This window comes from Adiantum capillus-veneris, chromosome 15 (genome assembly GCF_014529385.1).
Source record: "Adiantum capillus-veneris isolate H3 chromosome 15, ASM1452938v2, whole genome shotgun sequence".
NCBI classification, from domain to species: domain Eukaryota; kingdom Viridiplantae; phylum Streptophyta; class Polypodiopsida; order Polypodiales; family Pteridaceae; genus Adiantum; species Adiantum capillus-veneris.
In genome coordinates, this window is record NC_140945.1 from 58,466,922 (window position 1) to 58,484,571 (window position 17,650).

General features: G+C 45.0%; 1 protein-coding gene across 2 annotated transcripts in view; it reads left to right on the forward strand.

Moving 5' to 3' along the window:
• Positions 1–273: 273 nt before the first annotated feature.
• The window catches only part of LOC147440735 (uncharacterized), a 37,265-nt gene continuing 19,888 nt past the window's right edge, over positions 274–17,650 (forward strand). The window contains exon 1 of one of the 2 annotated variants that reach the window (XM_086483579.1): positions 274–789. In XM_086483579.1, the coding sequence (XP_086339705.1) occupies positions 350–789 (440 nt within the window). In that variant the 5' untranslated portion in view covers positions 274–349. The remainder of the gene's footprint in view (positions 790–17,650) is intronic. The other variant, XM_086483578.1, reaches the window with a different exon arrangement.

The window sequence follows — 17,650 nt, forward strand, 5'->3', positions numbered from 1 at the left end:
TGCCTTTTAGCGCCGAATGTTGGTAGCAGGGCTTGGGGACAATAGCACGTACTGACCTCCACACGTCTTGCTGCTACAGCGCGCCCATTGGTTAATAGAGATTTGCGCTTTTTAGTTTACATCTTATTGTCTCCGTTCTTAACTTCTTTGTGAACAAGGGAGGCCGGGCTCGTCTGAACCCGCTCTTAGTTTAAGGGCCAGGCCACTTCAATGTTTTGTTGAATGTTTTGGAAATAGCCATTCCCGCGCGTCTGAACCCGCCCTTAGTTTAAGGGCCAGGCCACTTCCATGTTTTGTTGAATGTTTTGGAAATAGCCATTCCCGCGCTGCATTATTTGTGAGAGGAGCGATGGCGGATCGCAGTGCAAAACCTGAGGGACGAGCTCACAAACGTATCATTTCCGATCAGCAGAAACGGCGTGATATTGCCTTGCAGAGACAAAGCCAAAGCCGTCGCGACCTTCAGCACCATGCCCGCCAGCTCGTTTCGCTTGCTGTCCCTCTCTCGTCGTCTTCTTGCTTTGGAGCACAGGATGCAGTTAGCGTTGATCAGGACGAAGAAATAAGCGATTTCCGAGAAAAGGAGCACATGGATTCAGCTCAGTTTAAGGACTTTGCTACAAATGTTGACAACAATGAGGTGGATGCGCTAGAAATTGAAGAAGAGAATGCTGTCGGAATGCTGCAGGCCACCAAGCTCAAGGGGAGCAAAGCCCGTGAATGGTTCAAGCAACAGTTCATGCTGCCTGAGTGGATGGTGGATGTTCCGAGTCGTCTGAGCGAAGATTGGTATGGTACTTTACGCACAGCGTCTGTTTTACTTTTTTAATCACTCATTCTCACTGCCTCATGTTGTAGTCTCTAGGTTTTATGTACAAATCTTGCTGCTATCATTTTTTAAACCATATAGTGTCTTTCTTACATATGTCAATGTATCTTTAATGTACACTGATAGATCTCGAGTTTTGTAATGAGCAAAGTAGAAGTATTGTATATCTTTTTGCTGACAAAGTTCGTCCCTGCTTGAACTTGTCAATCAACACTTTTCAAAGCAATTTGCCTTATTGCATTGATATTGAGTTTCAAGACTTATTTTGTGATTATTGCCTCCTGAAATGTGCTGAGTGCGACTGTTGGCATTTATTGCCAACCTACAAACCGTGTCTGTGAAAAATGGATCCTCAAACCCTGGAGGTTGCTCCACATACACCTCCTCCTCTAAATCGCCGTTGAGAAAAGCCGAAACAACATCCATCTAAAAAACCGGCCATCCAGAAAAGGCAGCAAGAGCAAAAACTATCCGAATGGTCGCCATCCTCATAGTCGGTGCAAAGGTCTCATCATAGTCCACAGCTTGTCTTTGAGAGAAGCCCTTGGCAACTAGTCGTGCTTTGTGCTTGTCCAAAGAACCATCAGATTTGTACTTGGTCTTGTAGACCCATTTGACACCAATCACCTTCCACTTGGTAGGCCGCGGAACCAACTCCCAAGTGTTGTTCTTGTTGATGGAATCAAGTTCTTTGAGCATGGCCAACTTTCACTTCGGTTGTGAAAGTGACTCCTCAATTGTCAGAGGATCTCTGTCCTTGATCACCGTCGACATCAAAGCATAGTTCACTTGTAATAAAGTCCCATCTACGTCAGCAAATTGAAGTCGCTAAGATCGTCGTGTAGTACCTGCTTCATGCTAGTCGAATGGAAAATCTGAAGTTGTTGCATCTCGCAAGGTCTCCAATAGCCACTTTGGTAACTTGTTTGACTTGCTCCGCGGGGGAGGAGCTACTTGTATATTTGGCTTTAACTCTGCACTATGGTGAGAATCACTGTCATCTGCATCATTTGAAATGGGTATATTCTTCTCTGAAGCCCGAGGGACAAGAGGTGGAGAAGCGGGTTCATCAAGAGGCAATACATAATCTGGGTCTCCAAGTATCATCAAATTTGGTGTCGTGGAAGACTTGGGAGCAGAAGCCCCCTTTGAAGGTAAAAACTCGTCAAAGACAACATCACAGCTGAGTACAACATCCTTCTTCTCTGGATCATAAAGGCGATATCCCTTGGAAAGAGAGTTATAGCTGACAAAAACCATTCTCTTGGACTTGGGAGTCAAACTTCCCCCTCTGCTCTGTCACGATTGTGACTATGTTAACAGCAATACATCTACTCCTAGTTGCAGATACGCGAAGTGCCATGCCAAGGAGGACCCCTGCGTTTGGATGGTCACACCCCTTCGCCCAAAGGACGTGTCTCTTCGCCAAAAGCCACACTCCTTCGACGATTGGTCACACCCCTTTGCTCTACGGGTGCGACTCTTCGCCCAATGGTTGCAGCTCTTCGCCAAAAGGATGTGTCTTTACATCTAAAGTCACGTCTCTTCACCAGGAGACGTGTCTTTTCATTTATGTCTCTTTGTCTCCTATATAAGGAACCCTTGTATCACACATTCAATCAATCAAACACAAAGTTTGCTAAGTCTTGTCTCGAGTACAGTTCAAGTTTCTTAAGTCTTAATCACGAGTTTAAGTACTTAATTAAGGATTAGCACGTAGAATCCTCACAGTGGTATCAGAACAAATTTTTTCCGGGACCCGAAGGTTGTGAGCCTCTCACCCTTGCCGCTACACTCTACCCCTTCTCGGAGTTGCATGGAAGCTGAAGAAAGATGGTATGCATATGCATACAAGCATGAGGTAACCCGAATTTTTCTGTTCCAATTCTATAAATAAAGACGGAACACAAATGTGGGTGCGTAGCGTACCCTGAGAGCCTCGTGTACCTTTGCTCGGGTTGTACTCCTTCTAACCCGCCCTCGCACCCCTTCCCGTGAACGGGCACACGACAAACATGCCCTTTTTCTCCGTGCTCGCACCTTTTCCAAGGGTTGTGCCCCTTTGAAGTTTGTGCACCCTTTCCCAAATCATGCGCTGTTGCCATGGCTGAATGAAGGGCTGAATCACTGGCGTGCTGGCTGGGCTGAAACACTGCATGCTCTTCACGCACCCCTTCCCCAGGCACCCCTTGGCGCATCATGCTGAAACGATGCCATGCTGACACGCTGAATCGAATTCTGGAAACGCTCTACGCTGCTGAATTTCTTACGTTGGGCAGTTTTTTTAACGCTGGCAGCTTGTCCAATCAACGCAAGGGTTTTTATTAAAAACACCCGGCCATGCACTTGATTAAGTTGGCGGCCCAGAACTAATTAAAAACCATGTGAAAGCCCCTTTTCACTTGAACCCTTCAATTAAAACTTACTTAATAAAAAAGTGAAGAACCCAGCAAGATAGTTAGCGAGAGTTTCCAGATTTGCCACCTTGCCTCCCCTTGGCTCCTCCTCTCACACTCGTCCTCTCCTCCGTGCGCCATCGGCACCGTATCCATAGCAAACGTTGAATTCAAAGTGGACATCCCCTAAGTTCCATACAAAGAGGAGATTCTGGACAGCGTTCTCGTGGAAATTCCTACTACACCGAAGTCATAATTATTCTGGATACTCCAAAACCGGAAGTTATTGAGATTCCCGATTTGTCATAACCGGACTTGATAATTATTTCTCATTCCTCGACTCCAGAGCGTAAACTTTTTTCCTCCCGAAGAATCTATTCCCAACCCAGAACTTGCATCTGTTCGAGAATTCCCTTTGAGGCGTAACCATGCCGAATTCTCAGGATGGAGGTGGTCAATTTGACGATGCCCTTACTCTTATTAAGGAGCAGATGACCACACTTTCCATAAGCCTCGCATCACTTCACACTCGCTTGGATGAGATGCACACGAAAAACACTTTTCGAAGTCGACCTGTTGTTTCTCGAACTACAAATGCAACATCTGCAACACCTTTTTCCGAAGCTTCAGTGGATGAACCAAACGAACCAGATCCAACTGAAGAGGTAGACAATCGCGAACTTCAATTACTTTATAAAATTTTTAATGCTGCACAGAAGAAGAAGCTTGATGTTAAATTGCCGGAACCGTACAATGGTCGCCGCGACAAGCGCGTGTTGGACCATTGGCTGTTCAAAATGGAGGTTTACTTATCAAACACAGACTTGGTCGAAAGTAAAAAAGTTGCACTTGCTAGTTCTCTGCTCAAGGATACAACATTTCTTTGGTGGCAACGACGGGTTGCTGATGGTAAACACATACCTTCTTGGGATAAATTCTGGCGTGCTATTCGTAAGGCGTTTGAATCTGCCAATGCGGATTTTTATGCCCGGTCCTCTCTTCGCCGCCTGAACCAGACAGGTTCCTTGGCCACGTACATCACAGAGTTCCAAAGGCTAACTCTGGAGATAGAGACCCTTAGTCCCTCTGATAAACTTCACAGCTTTATCGACAGACTCGAACCCAACCTGAAGGATGATGTGCACAAATACAACCCTACCACCTTGGATGCTGCAATTTCCTATGTGGAGCATCTTGGCGATAATCGGCGCCCTACACGGAATTTTCTCCCTGGTGACAGATCTTCAAACAACGCTCGCTTTTCACAACGCGATTGTAGAGACAGCTATAGCCAAAATCAGCAACATCGGTATCAGTTCAGACAGCAAGCAACGCAACCTTATTCAACTTCAAGGTTCTATTCTCAAGATCGACAATCTGAAAGCAGATCTTCTTCACATGTTCCTCCACTTGATCGTGGTAAAGAACGTGATTTTTCTCAAGATCGGCATTCCAATACTCAACAAGGCTCTTCGTCAAATGCATCTTCGACTTCAAAGAAGGAAGGATTATGTACAATTTGTAGTGGTGACCATAGATGGTATCAATGTCCAGAGAGACCAAATCCGTCTAATTCGAAAAGAAATTCCAACGCGGAAACATCATCGAATCTTGAACAACCAGATTCTGCTAAGGATAAAGGAAAATCAGTGGTCAATACAATTCGTGTCTCAGAGGATACGACTATTCTTATGAAGCATGCTCAGTGCAATTCTTCAGTTTTGGAGCCTCTCTCAAAGCAAGTTTTGAGCCTTCTTGGACTACTCGATGGTCGCTCCATCAATATTTTGGTGGACAGCGGATGCTCGAATAATTTCGTTAGCACTCAGATAGTTCAACAGCTTGGCTTACCAACTCAAAAGACTTCTCACTTATATGATGTGAAATTAGCAGATGGATCAATTTTGACTTGTGATCAGACAACTCGACAGTTGCAGTTCGAGATTCAAACTTATGCAGATCAACTGGATTTTGAAGTCATGCCTTTATCTTATTACGACATGATTCTTGGTCAGCATTGGTTATTCCAATATGATCCAGCAATTAGCTTTCGAGGACATACTATCAATTTGTTCAAAGATGGACAAGAATTGACTTTATATGGGCTTTCTCATGCGGAAAGAGTGATTCAAGCCTCACGTGTACTAGTCAAGCGGCATGATACAATGGATTATGAAGAGAATATGATTTCTAATACAAATGCAGATATTGTTATTGATGAATTTTTGAATTCATTAACTTCTCTTGAATCAATTGATGAAGACAAAGATAAAGATAAAGATATAGTTGCAGATTCCGAGTCTGAAGACGACTATGCTTTCTTTGATTCTTTACTGGATGATGATATGCCAATTACAAGTCATGAAGTTACAGTTTCAGAAGATGATTCTGAAGAATTTTGGGATTCGTTATTGGAAGATGATTACAGTCGCAAGCCAAAATCCTCTCCAGTGATTACTAAAGTTGAAGTTACCCCATCTGAAGAGTACCTTGAGAAGATTTCCTCTTCCCCAAATATTTCGCAGTTACTGGAAGATTTTGAACTAGAAATCTTAGATCACACGAAGGATTTTGAAGATCAACCTCTTGTTGCAGTCAACTTGCAGATTTCTCTAAAAAGTCTTTGAACAATGCAATGATATGGGACTTAGCAGTCAAAGCAAAAAGGTTTCGCAAGAAGCAAAGGTTCAAGACAAAGGTTTCCGATAACTCAAAGATTGAAGATTTTCGAAGATTCAATGCTTTTCCAGAGTTCTATCAACATCAGAAGTCATTTCTTTGACACGGGCTCTCATTTTAAATGGGAGGGAATGTCACGATTGTGACTATGTTAACAGCAATACATCTACTCCTAGTTGCAGATACGTGAAGTGCCATGCCAAGGAGGACCCCTGCGCTTGGATGGTCACACCCCTTCGCCCAAAGGACGTGTCTCTTCGCCAAAAGCCACACTCCTTTGACGACTGGTCACACCCCTTCGCTCTACGGGTGCGACTCTTCGCCCAATGGTTGCAACTCTTTGCCAAAAGGATGTGTCTTTACATCTAAAGTCATGTCTTTTCACCAGGAGACGTGTCTTTTCATTTATGTCTCTTCGTCTCCTATATAAGGAACCCTTGTATCACACATTCAATCAATCAAACACAGAGTCTACTAAGTCTTGTCTCGAGTACAGTTCAAGTTTCTTAAGTCTTAATCATGAGTTTAAGTATTTAATTAAGGATTAGCACGTAGAATCCTCACATGCTCGCTACATGCTCGAGGTGGATAGAGCCTTGGGCGAATTTGTGTAGACTCGATTACTATAAAGATAGCTACCTTTCTCTACTTGATTAGAGTAACTTTATCCTTAGATGTATCTTGTGGTTTGTTATGGGATTTTTCCCCAAGATCTCATTGTACTTCTTGTGAGAGTGAGGAGCGGAGAGGGTGTGAGCCACGCGCGCCGAAAATGCTAGAGGGAGAGAGAGAGAGAAAAACACAAGTGCTCTGCAAATGATGCTCTCAACACACAATGAATGACTACAAGACCCTAACCATTCTATTTATAGAATGTGAGGTTGAGGTAGGGCAAAATGTGTAACTGGTGCAAAAAACATAAAAACCCAAAAAATGACTAAAAATATGTGCACCCAGCCAGCCAGGCTCATAAAATGACCGGTTGGACACGTGCTAATGTGTCCGTCCATGCAATCTACATGATGTGCGATGGGTGGCCAACCCGGGACAATCACTAGCCGTACAAAATGGCGAAGCAACGTGGTGTAACTCAACACCCCCTCTCAGCATCGGATGTTGAGACAACACAAATGAGTTAAAGGTGAGAAGCCAAAGTCCGTTGAGGTACAACCTTCGTGAAGATGTCTGTTGCATTGTCCGTTGTAGGGACATACTCCAAATGAAGATCTCCAGCCAAAACCCGCTCCCGAACATAGTGGTTCTGCACCTCAATGTGCCTTGTTCGAGCCAAGATAGGGTTCTTGGCAATAGCAATGCAACTCTGATTGTCACACAAAAGACGAGTCGTAGCAGTGTGGGAAACACAACTCTCATAGTAATCTCCGTAGCCATATGGCCTCACAAGCAGCATAGCAAGCTGCACTGTACTCCTCCACTATGGAAGATAGCACAATTGTGGGTTGCTGCTTACTGCTCCATGAAATGGGTCCCGAGCCGAGTGTGAAAAAAACTACTGTAGTAGAGCGCCGAGTATCTGGATTTCTTGCCCGATCTGAATCGCACCAACCAAGTAAGGTGCAACCCTTGGAGCGACCAAGGAACACACCCATGGTCCAAGGTGCCGCTTATGTACCGTAAAGTACGCTAGGCACACTGTCAATGCTGCTGACGAGTTCGGGTATTGAAGGAACTGAGGACAAAAACTGTGTAACAGATGTTTGGTTGGGAATAAGTCAACCATACAAGGCAGCCAACAACATTCCTGTACTGCTCCAAGTCAATCTGTGGGGAAGGATCGTGAAGCTATATGTTCTCTCCGGGCTCCAAGTCAATCCGTGGGGAAGGATCGTGAAGCGATATGTTCTCTCCGGGCTCAAGAGGAGTGCCGATCGGTCTGCAGCCTATCATCTGGAATCTCTCCAGGATAGCCTTTGCATACTCCGCTGAGAAAAGAAGATGCCGTTTGGTGTTTGAAAAATCTCGAATCCAAGAAAATAGTGAAGAAGCCCAAGATCAGTCATCTCGAAACGTGTCTCCATAGCTTTCATGATTGACTTGATCTTGCTGGTCCATGAGCTTGTGACAATGAGATCGTTCACATAGACAATCACTATCGCAACCAAAGAGTCATCAGAGACAACATACCATTTGGAATCTGATGAGGTACGCCGTAACCCCAGCTTCACAAGAAACTGGTCAAGTGTGAGGTACCACCGTCGTCCAGCCTGCTTCAGTCCATACAATGCTTTCCACAATTGATAGACCCAATCCTCCTTGCCTAGTATACAATACCCGGGAGGGTGCTCCACATAAACTTCTTTATCCAAATCTCCATTCAAAAACGCACTTTTGACATCCATCTGGAAGATAGGCCAACCAAAGTTGGTTGCTAGAGCAAATACTGTGCGTACGGTAGTCATGTGAGTTGTGGAAGCAAAGGTCTCGTCAAAGTCCAGGCTTGGTCGTTGTGGGAATTCCCGAGCAACAAGTCTCGCCTTGTGTTTGTCGAGGGAACCATTGGCCTTGTACTTTGTTTTGAAAATCCATTTCGTAGAAACCACCTTTCGCTTGTTGGGCCTGGGAACCAAAGTCCAGGTTTTATTCCGCTCGATAGCATCCAACTCTGGTTGCATGGCATGCTTCAAGCAATCATGCTGGAGTGTTTCCTCCACCGAGGAAGGCTCAACCGGTGAAGCCTGAATCTGGGACATGAGAGCAAAGTTCGCGGACTCTGTGCCGTCAAAACTTGCCTCTACTTGAGGCGTGCAGAACGTCGAGGTTGTCTAGGTTTTGGTGAGTCTGGTAACTTCGTGACTCTAGAGGAAGAAACCGTAGAGTAGAGCCAACCAGATACTGACTTCTCCTTGCGAGGTGGGACCGCCTCCATCGGAGGAGAACCATCATTCATGTCAGAATCGGAATCTGACATGGCATGATCGGGTGAAGTAACTGGCTGCGGTTGGTTGTCTTGGGCTGAAAACCCTAATGCTACAGGGCTGAAAACGCTCGATCAAAAACTCTTGTTCATGCCGAGGAAAACGTTGGAGATATTTTTTTTTCTTCTGCTGGTCTTGCGGGTATTGCTTGGTGCTATTGCATCTCCGTGTCCTCTGTTTTCTCTAGCACCCAAAAGGCCCCTTATATAGGTGGAAAAGGTTGGGTCGAGCAGCATTAAAACAGCCCTAGGATTCCTTTTAAAAATGCTAAAAGTCACTTAATAATAAGGTGCCATGCTAGAGGTGCTTGACACGCGGTAAATTGCCTATGTGTTGAAATGCGGTACTGTGCAAGAGAGGGTATACAACTATGACCGGCTTGGACATGCACGTCTTGCTAGAGGCTCACAAGAGTGCCAGGCTAGGTCCTAAGCTAAGATTGACACTAGACTGTAGCAGAAGCTTGTCTGCTGGCGCAAGCGTAGTGTGCACGTGACATCCCCCCTTGTTATAGGTGAGGCACAACTGTCGAACTTTTATATATACTTCTGATGCTTGTGGATGCATAAACCGATGAAAACTCCTCCAAACTGGTGGATACTGCAGATGTAGGTACTGTTGCGATGTAAACACCGACCATACGAGTCACTTGGTAGCCTTACTACTGTCGCAGAATACCAGCCTTGATGCTGACTCTGCCTTGCGAGCAAGTATGACCACTCGAATAGTCCTGTCGTGAAAACATTGCGGGTGAAGCTGAAATGTAAGGGTTCTTGGAGGTATTTCCAAGGGTTGCTGTCACGGGGACGTGGCAGCTGTTAACTATGTCACGAGGACGTGGCAACTGCTAACCTTAGTTGTTGGTTTCTTTCCAATGATTTTTGTTTTATTTTTGAGACCCTCTTTTTGAAGTAGCAAACGATCGGACATTGTATGGCCAATGTGAATGGTAGTTTCACCCGCAGACGGGAAGTGGTCGACACTGGAATTCATATAGTAAGAGGATGTCTGGACTCAGAGCAAGATCATGTAGGTCCCCCCGCCGCACTTAGCAAGTTGGTAGATACTAGGAAGTGAACTCAATAAAGGAATAAAGTCAAGGTTGGACTACCAACAGAAAGTATCCGACAGTTGGGCCACATTGCACTTTTGGATGCGGTCCCAATGAGGATAGATCGTCAGAAGACCAGTGGGAGCCCAATGGAAGCATCTCCTAAAATTTAGGGAATTGCTATTTTGGGCCGTGAAATGTGTTTGCCTCATTACCTTCGGTATGACTAGGGGAACACTTTACAACTCTGCCACGAAGTCAATCGAGCAACCAGTCGGGAGATTTTTAGGCGGCAAACCTGAAACGGAAAAATGCTTGTAAATGCGCCAAATGGCACATTTCTGTGCACTTGCCTCACAAAGGAAGAGGTAGCGCTGAAATTTAAGCTCGGGGAGGCCTCATTATGCAAACTGCCACAGGTTAAGAGCTATGGAGTGCTTCCTTTCCCTCTATGTACAATGTGGTGCCAGGAGTGATGCCCTGCACGCTACACACTGCTCTCTCTCTCTCTCTCTCTCCCTTAGGTACAGTTATGTGATGCCCCACAAGAGGGCTTTTTATTTGATTGATGTACAGGTGTGTGGGTTCATGCGCAATTGCTGAGGCAAGAGCCTCTTGCACAGGTACTGGGTTAGCTAGTGCCTAATCCCCTGCAGGTACAAGTGAATTCGGAGAGGTTTCACGGGAGGAATCTCGTCTGATTCAAAGGGCAAGTAGCCCTACAGTTGCAGGAGCTCGAGGTCTTGCTACAGATGCGACCGGCACGCGAAACGGAGCCCAAAACAGGGAATTACAGCCTGCTGTGTATTTTTGCAGGTTTAGGGTTTCGGCCCTAAACAATCTCTAATACTTCCAGGAGGTTCCGGGACACGAGGGGACCGCTATAGAGGTGATCTGGTGTATTTTCGGGGCAGAAAACAGAGAATTGAGCGTGCTGCAGATTCTCGCCAGGTTTCGCAAAGTGTCCGTGTGCGTTGGGAAAGTCATCTATTGCGTGGGGATACTGACTGTGAAGCGTTCTGATACAGTTATGCTGCCGAAATCGGGCTAGAACAGGTGTTTCTCAACTTGGATTATGCGGGGCAGCTCGTAGGAGATCATAGGTTTTATTCCCTCTGTTAAAGAATAAAGAAATACCGAAAGGGGCGCCAATTTTGGGGCCTACAGGTTGTCGGCGTCTGCTCGGAGCATTCTAGCTTCCAAGCCGTGTGTGTGCTTAAGTGTTAATTCTCGTCGCAGGTTTCCTGTGCACGTTCTCTCTGTGTGTGTCTAAAGTAAAGAATTTTTGGTGAAAGCCAACGCCTACTGCCCCACGGGCTGGTTTCAAGGTTTCGTTGCCGGGACATCAATCACTTTTTCCTCAAAGAGCGAGCCTCGGTTATTTTGGGTAAAGACACAGAGTGTATATAACCGGCCTTTACAATGTAGAGGGCGGTACTATTTCAATTACCTGTTAACTTTACACAAAGCACCGAGAAGGGAAGAGAACACAGTTGTGGCCAGCGACTAAAATGTCACTGTGCACACGAGGTCGACACCCTGTAGGCCCCAAAGACCTGGCGTCCCTTTCGGTATTTCTTTATTCAAATTAAGGTAGACGATCCGACCACTTAGCACAAGCTTTCACAAAAAAGCTGTCCAAACCTGGCAAGGGCTGAAAACGAAGGTTTTCGACCGGATTTCGGCAGCATAACGGCGCAAAAACCCCTGTAGGTCAAAAGCACCTGTCTAGGACGGATTCCCTCGCTATCTGGAAGCTTTCTGGTGAGCTGTCACAGAAATTCAGCGGGCTGTAATTCTCTGTTTTTCACCGCCGAGTGCCCAAAAGCCTGTACACGCATCCCAAGGCTCTCACGAGGCTCCCCCGGGGTTCCCTTGTAGTTTAGGTGCGAAACCCTAAACCTGCAGAAAAACACAGCAGGCTGTAATTTGCTGTTTCGGATCGTGTTTAGCGGAGCGAACACGCCTACGCGTGTCCCAAGGGCTCCGGCAATGGGACAGTTCCCCTGTGTACCTGTGGGGGATTAGCAATTAGCTAATCCGGTTCCTGTTCAGAAGGCTCTTTCCCTGGCAAACGCGCATAAAGTTTAAAGTTTAAACCCCCAGAACTGTACATGTTCATCTGAGTAGCCCAACTAGTGGGGCATTACCATATGTGCCAAAGGGGAGAGAGAGATGCACGAGAGCAAGTCATCACGCTACATGAGACAGAGGAGAAGGCAAGCTTTCCATTAAAGCTGTAGACCTGCACCCACTACTCACACACACACATTGTAGGTCACTTCTCAGTGAAAAATCAGTCCCTCTCAAATTGGGTGCCTCCTCTTGCTGAGGTGTCCTGCAGATTGACCTCCTCTTGCCAAGTGTCCAGTTTGCCCCTTTGAGTTAATTCCCTAGTTCCCACTCACTTATAAAGTTGTAAGTGACTTTCCGAGTGGCCCAGATTTCGTTTGGCGGGTACAAGCTTCCATACTCATCAGAATTCAGTGCTAACTGGCCCGACCAGTCCCAGACTGACCGACCCAGGCTCCCGATGTGAGAAACCTATTCGGCCGCAGCTGTTTCACACTGGCCATGCAATGTCCACTTGCACCTTTTCAAGGGTCCCGGGGAAACAAGTAAAAATAAAAATAAATAAAAATATATAGTACTTATTTATTAAAGGCAACATGAAAAATACACCTCTTGGTGACACACCCCACCCTTGAAATACTGCAAGCGACCTCGCTTGCATGCCAATAATACATGCGGTAACATACTTCCGGAAATGTAGCGTTGGACGATTAAACAATCCCACCAACCTAGCTACGACACATATATCAAGTATAGAAGCCTTCTATTGTACTCTGAAGCACAAACTTCTCCAGCTAAATTCTGTATGGAAAGAGTAGATACAATTGCTTAACTACTCTCTTGAGCATCATGAACCATGCTCTTGCCTTGCTCCAAAAAGGCTACATCAAGTCACTGTGGGTTCCATCTGAAAGGCTTCAAGATACAATTGCAATAGCTCAGGTGAATCAAGCAATTCAGACTCTTCCATCCATTTGGCATCCAACGATGGATAGTTCTTGAACTTCACCAAATAGCGTCTTGCAACTTTTCCTCTAACCTTTCTTTCCTTATGTGCCAATATCTGTTCAGGAACAAGGATCTCATCCAATTCTTCCACTTCGGGTTGTTCCTCATCAAGCATATTCTCTGGCACGTTACCAACAAAGGGTCTTAGAAGGCTGACATGAAAAGCATTATGTATTTTCCAGCCTTCTAGTAGCTTTAACCTGTAAGCTACATCGCTGATCTTTTCTGAAATATGAAAAGGACCATAATATCGCATACTGAGCTTAGGAAACAAGCGTTCCTTGCCTTCCCTTTTCCTGAACTTGGCCTTTTCAAAGCGCAAAAGCACCCAATCACCAAGTGAAAATACAAGTTCACGACGGTGACGATCAGCAGCTTTCTTTTGCTTAACCTGAGTCTTCTCAAGAGCAATCTTTATCTTCTTGTATGTTTCATCCATATCTTGCACATACTTGTCTGCTTCAAATATCTTGTCCTTAGTCTGCAAAATGGGTGGGACTTTCTTCCCTCCTTCCACTATCTCAAATGGTGCCTTACCTGTTGACGTATGCACAGTGATATTGTAAGCATATTCAACCAATGGAAGGTAGTGTTCCCAAGTTCCCTTGTGCTCTGACACATAACATTTGAGCAGGTCCAAGACTGTAGAATTTTTCCTCTTCTGACTGTCCATCAGTTTGCGGATGAAACGAAGAAGAGAACTTTAGCGTAGTGCCCATGTTCTCAAACAATGCCTTCCAGAAAAGACTCGTCATACGTGGATCCCTGTCACTGACAATTGATTGAGGCATCCCGTGATATTTAAAGATATTGCTCATGAATATCTTGACCATGTGTTCTGGCTTTATCTTCTTCCTCACAGGAATGTAATGGGCTTGCTTACTGAACCTACAAATGATAGTCCAAATCCCATCATTGGCTGTTTGTGTCCTTGGAAGATCAAAGATAAAGTCCATTGCTATGCTTTCCCATGGCCTATCTTGGATCGGCAATGGTTGCAATAATCCCGGTTGCTTTTGTCTGTCAAATTTGACTTTTTGGCATACTAAGCATGATCTTACAAATGTGTCAACATCTTGACGCAAAGCTGGCTAATAGAAGAATGCCTCAACCCCTTTCATTGTCGCATCAATTCCACGATGCTCAGCATAAGGTGGACAATGACTTTCCATCAAAATCTTTGGCCGTAACTGTTTAGTAACGCATAACTTTCCATGCATCATGAGAAAGTCTTAAGCATATAGTGCTCATGACGTTGCCCATCAACAAGCTGGTCATAGATCCTTGCAAAATCTGAATCTTCAGCATATTGTCTCTTCATTTCGTCTAGTTCACAATGGTACGGAATTGACACTGTTGAAATTTGGGGCTTTCGTGACAACGCATCAGCCACCACGTTCTTTTTCCCTTGCACATGCACAATCCGAAAATGGAACATTGACAAAATGTTTGCCCATAGCATGTGCTTCTCAGACAACTTCGTCTGTGTGAGAAAATATCGCAAGGTTTGATGATCTGTTTGGACAACAAAATCAGCCCCTAGCAGATAGCGTTTGCAACTAGTGAGAGCATGAATTACTACCAACAATTCTTTCTCATAGACTTGCAAGTTCCTTTCAGTCTTCAAAAGAATTATGCTCTCATATGCGACTACTCAGCCATTCTGCATTAGAACTGCACCAAGACTATGGCCACACGCATCACACTGAACCACAAAAGGTTTCGAAAGATCTAGCAAAATGATTACCGGATCTGAAGTCAGCTTCTCTTTCAAGTGTTTGAACGCTAAAATTTCTTTGGCTGTCCACTTGAAAGTAACTCCTTTTCCCTGTAGTGCATGGAGTGGAGAAGCAATCTCAGCAAAATTTCGGATGAACCTCTTGTAGTAGGAACATAAGCCTAGAAAGCTTTGAATGTCATGTACGGACTTCAAGTCTGGCCATGACCTAATTGCTTCCACTTTAGCGGGATCCATGCGTACCCCATCCTTTGAAACAACGTGCCCAAGGAAGTGAATCTCTTGCAAAAAGAATTCACTCTTCTTCGTATCAATGAGTAGCCTGTTCTTACGTAACTCATTGAAAATTGCAGTCAAGTGATCCCTATGCTCCTCTTCAGACTTCGAATAGACAATCATGTCATCAAAGAAGGTACCCACGAAGTTTTAATGTGATCTAAAAATTCTGTCCATCATTCTATTAAACGTGGCAGGAGCATTTGTGAGACCAAATGGCATGACAAGAAACTCATAGAGACCAAATATTGTTCTGAACGCAGTCTTATGGACATCTTTTGGCCTAATGCGTATCTGATGGTAGCCACTCTTTAGGTCTATCCTTGTAAACAATGACGCTCCCTCAAGCCGATCAAGAATGTTATCTATCCTCGGTATGGGGAACCTGTTCTTGATGGTATTCTTATTCAAGGCGCGATAGTCTATGCACATGCGCCATGAACCATCCTTCTTCTGCACTAAGAGTACAGGCGAACAAAAAGGGGATGAACTGGGTTGAATCAGCCCCTTCTCTAAAAGCTCGTTGACCTGACTCATAATCTCTTTCTGTTGGGCTGCACTAACCTTGTATGGTGGTCTATTTGGTGGACTAGAACCTGGCACAAGATCTATGGTATGATCCTCAGGTCTCTCAGGAGGTAACTCCCCTGGCAAAGAGTTCGGAAAACAATCACTGAAACCACTCAAAAAAGTTGACCTGTCTTTATCTAAGGTAGGCAAATTAGATACAACTTGAGGTACTTCTTTTGCAAAGATCAAGTACGCAAAAAGATGATTCTTTATTACAGATGAAATAGTAGAAGCAGAAACAACTGGAACAGACTCGCCTTTAAGCTTTACATCAAGGACATGAGTCTTTCCTCTATGTACAAGGGTAATCTTTTTGTTGTAAGTATCCACCATAGCATGTAACCTGTAACACCATGGGATACCTAGTAACACATCGCAGCCCTCAAGTGGCATAATATGAAATTCTTCCGCATCCACATAACTCTGAATGTGCAGACGAAGCTTCCCCAAAATGGGAGTAACGGGCTTTGAATGACCTGGGCATGCCAAACCTGCTTCCCCTGTCATACCCATCTCCTCTGCACGAATGCCCAACTTTGATGCCAATTCTGGTGATATGAAATTTGCACGGGCTCTTGGATCAAAGAAAACCAGCACTGTCTGGTCTCTAACTTTGCCCCAAGCTCTGCACAGCTCTGTGGCATGTGTGTTTGGCTGGTCTCCAACCAAATCTGGAACAAGTCCTGCACTTGGCTTTGGCTTCTTCCCTTTATGGTCTGACTTGTCATCCTTATCTTGTGACTTCTTCTGTGGGCATTCATTTGCAAAATGTCCTTCCTGTTCACAAATGTAGCATTTCTTGGCCTCCCTAAGAGCTTTCCTTTCTTCAAAAGTTTTGCCAAAAAAATGCCTTTTTTGTCCTCGTCCTCGTCCTCGTCCTGAAGAAGACTTGGATTGCTTCTTGGACATATAACCTTCTTCAGTGGAGGGCTTCTTTGTGGGAGGCTCAGAAGGCTTTGTTGCAACATTGCCCTTGACTGAAAACTGTTTGCCCTCGGAACCTTTCTTGTGGGTATTAAATACATCGGAATCTCCCTTCGACAGGTTGCTGGTCACTCTTGCATTCTCAATCAACTGAAACATATTCATGACAATAGTCTTTGTGCAGTAGTCCCCGATTTTCTTGGGCAATCCGCAACAGTACTTCTCAATCTGTTCTGACAATGGCACAAACCTGTAAGAGGTGACTGGCAACAGTGCGGCCCAAAACTGTTTATTGTACTCTTCCAGATTCGCACACTGTTTAGCATTCAACTCGTGCCATTCTGTCATCACATCCACTTCAAAAGTGTTTGTCAGCCATGCAGACGCAAAAAGCTATTTGAATTGGATCCACGTTGTTGGGGCTTGACCCTAGTTCAACAATGCGGTCCACCATTGAAGCGCATTCCCTTTCAAGAAAGTGGCAGCCTTGCGTATCTTTGAAGATTCCGTGAAGTTTCCTCCAACATAAGCTGCATCGAACTGCTGTATGAAGGTCAAAGCCTTCAATTGATCCTCAGTTCCTTTGAAAGTTTCAAACTTCACTCCCTGCCCACCTTCCTTGTAATCCTTAAGCTGACTCAAAGGAGCCACATTATCATAAACAGTTGCCTGTAACAGTGGTGCTCCATGATTGTTCATTCCAGCACTCGCATCTATTTTACCTGTCATATCTGCATTTTGTACGTATGGCTGCGAAAAACCAGCCATACCAAATTGTGTTCCAGGCACTCGAAACTGGCCATAAGCACCCTGAAAACTTGGTTGGACACCCATGTTCGCGTACATAGGGTTACCCATGCCTGTTTGCATTGTCCCGAACTCATTCCCTGGTATATAACCTGTGGAAGGTCTAGCCATAGCTTGAAACATTGAACTACCTCCAAAATAACCAGGATAAGTATTAGGTAATGGAAGGGTCTGACGCATAGCGTGTTCATTACTCCCTTGACCATTCACAAACGGTTCCTGTCCAGCTAAAGCAAGTTGCTTTGGATCATTGGACATCGCTAGTTGCTCAACCACATGGGCTTTCCCTCGAGCATCACGAGTCCTCTGTGCATTGGAAATCTCCTTTTCTTGCAACGGCTCAGTCATGCCCTGTGTAGGAGG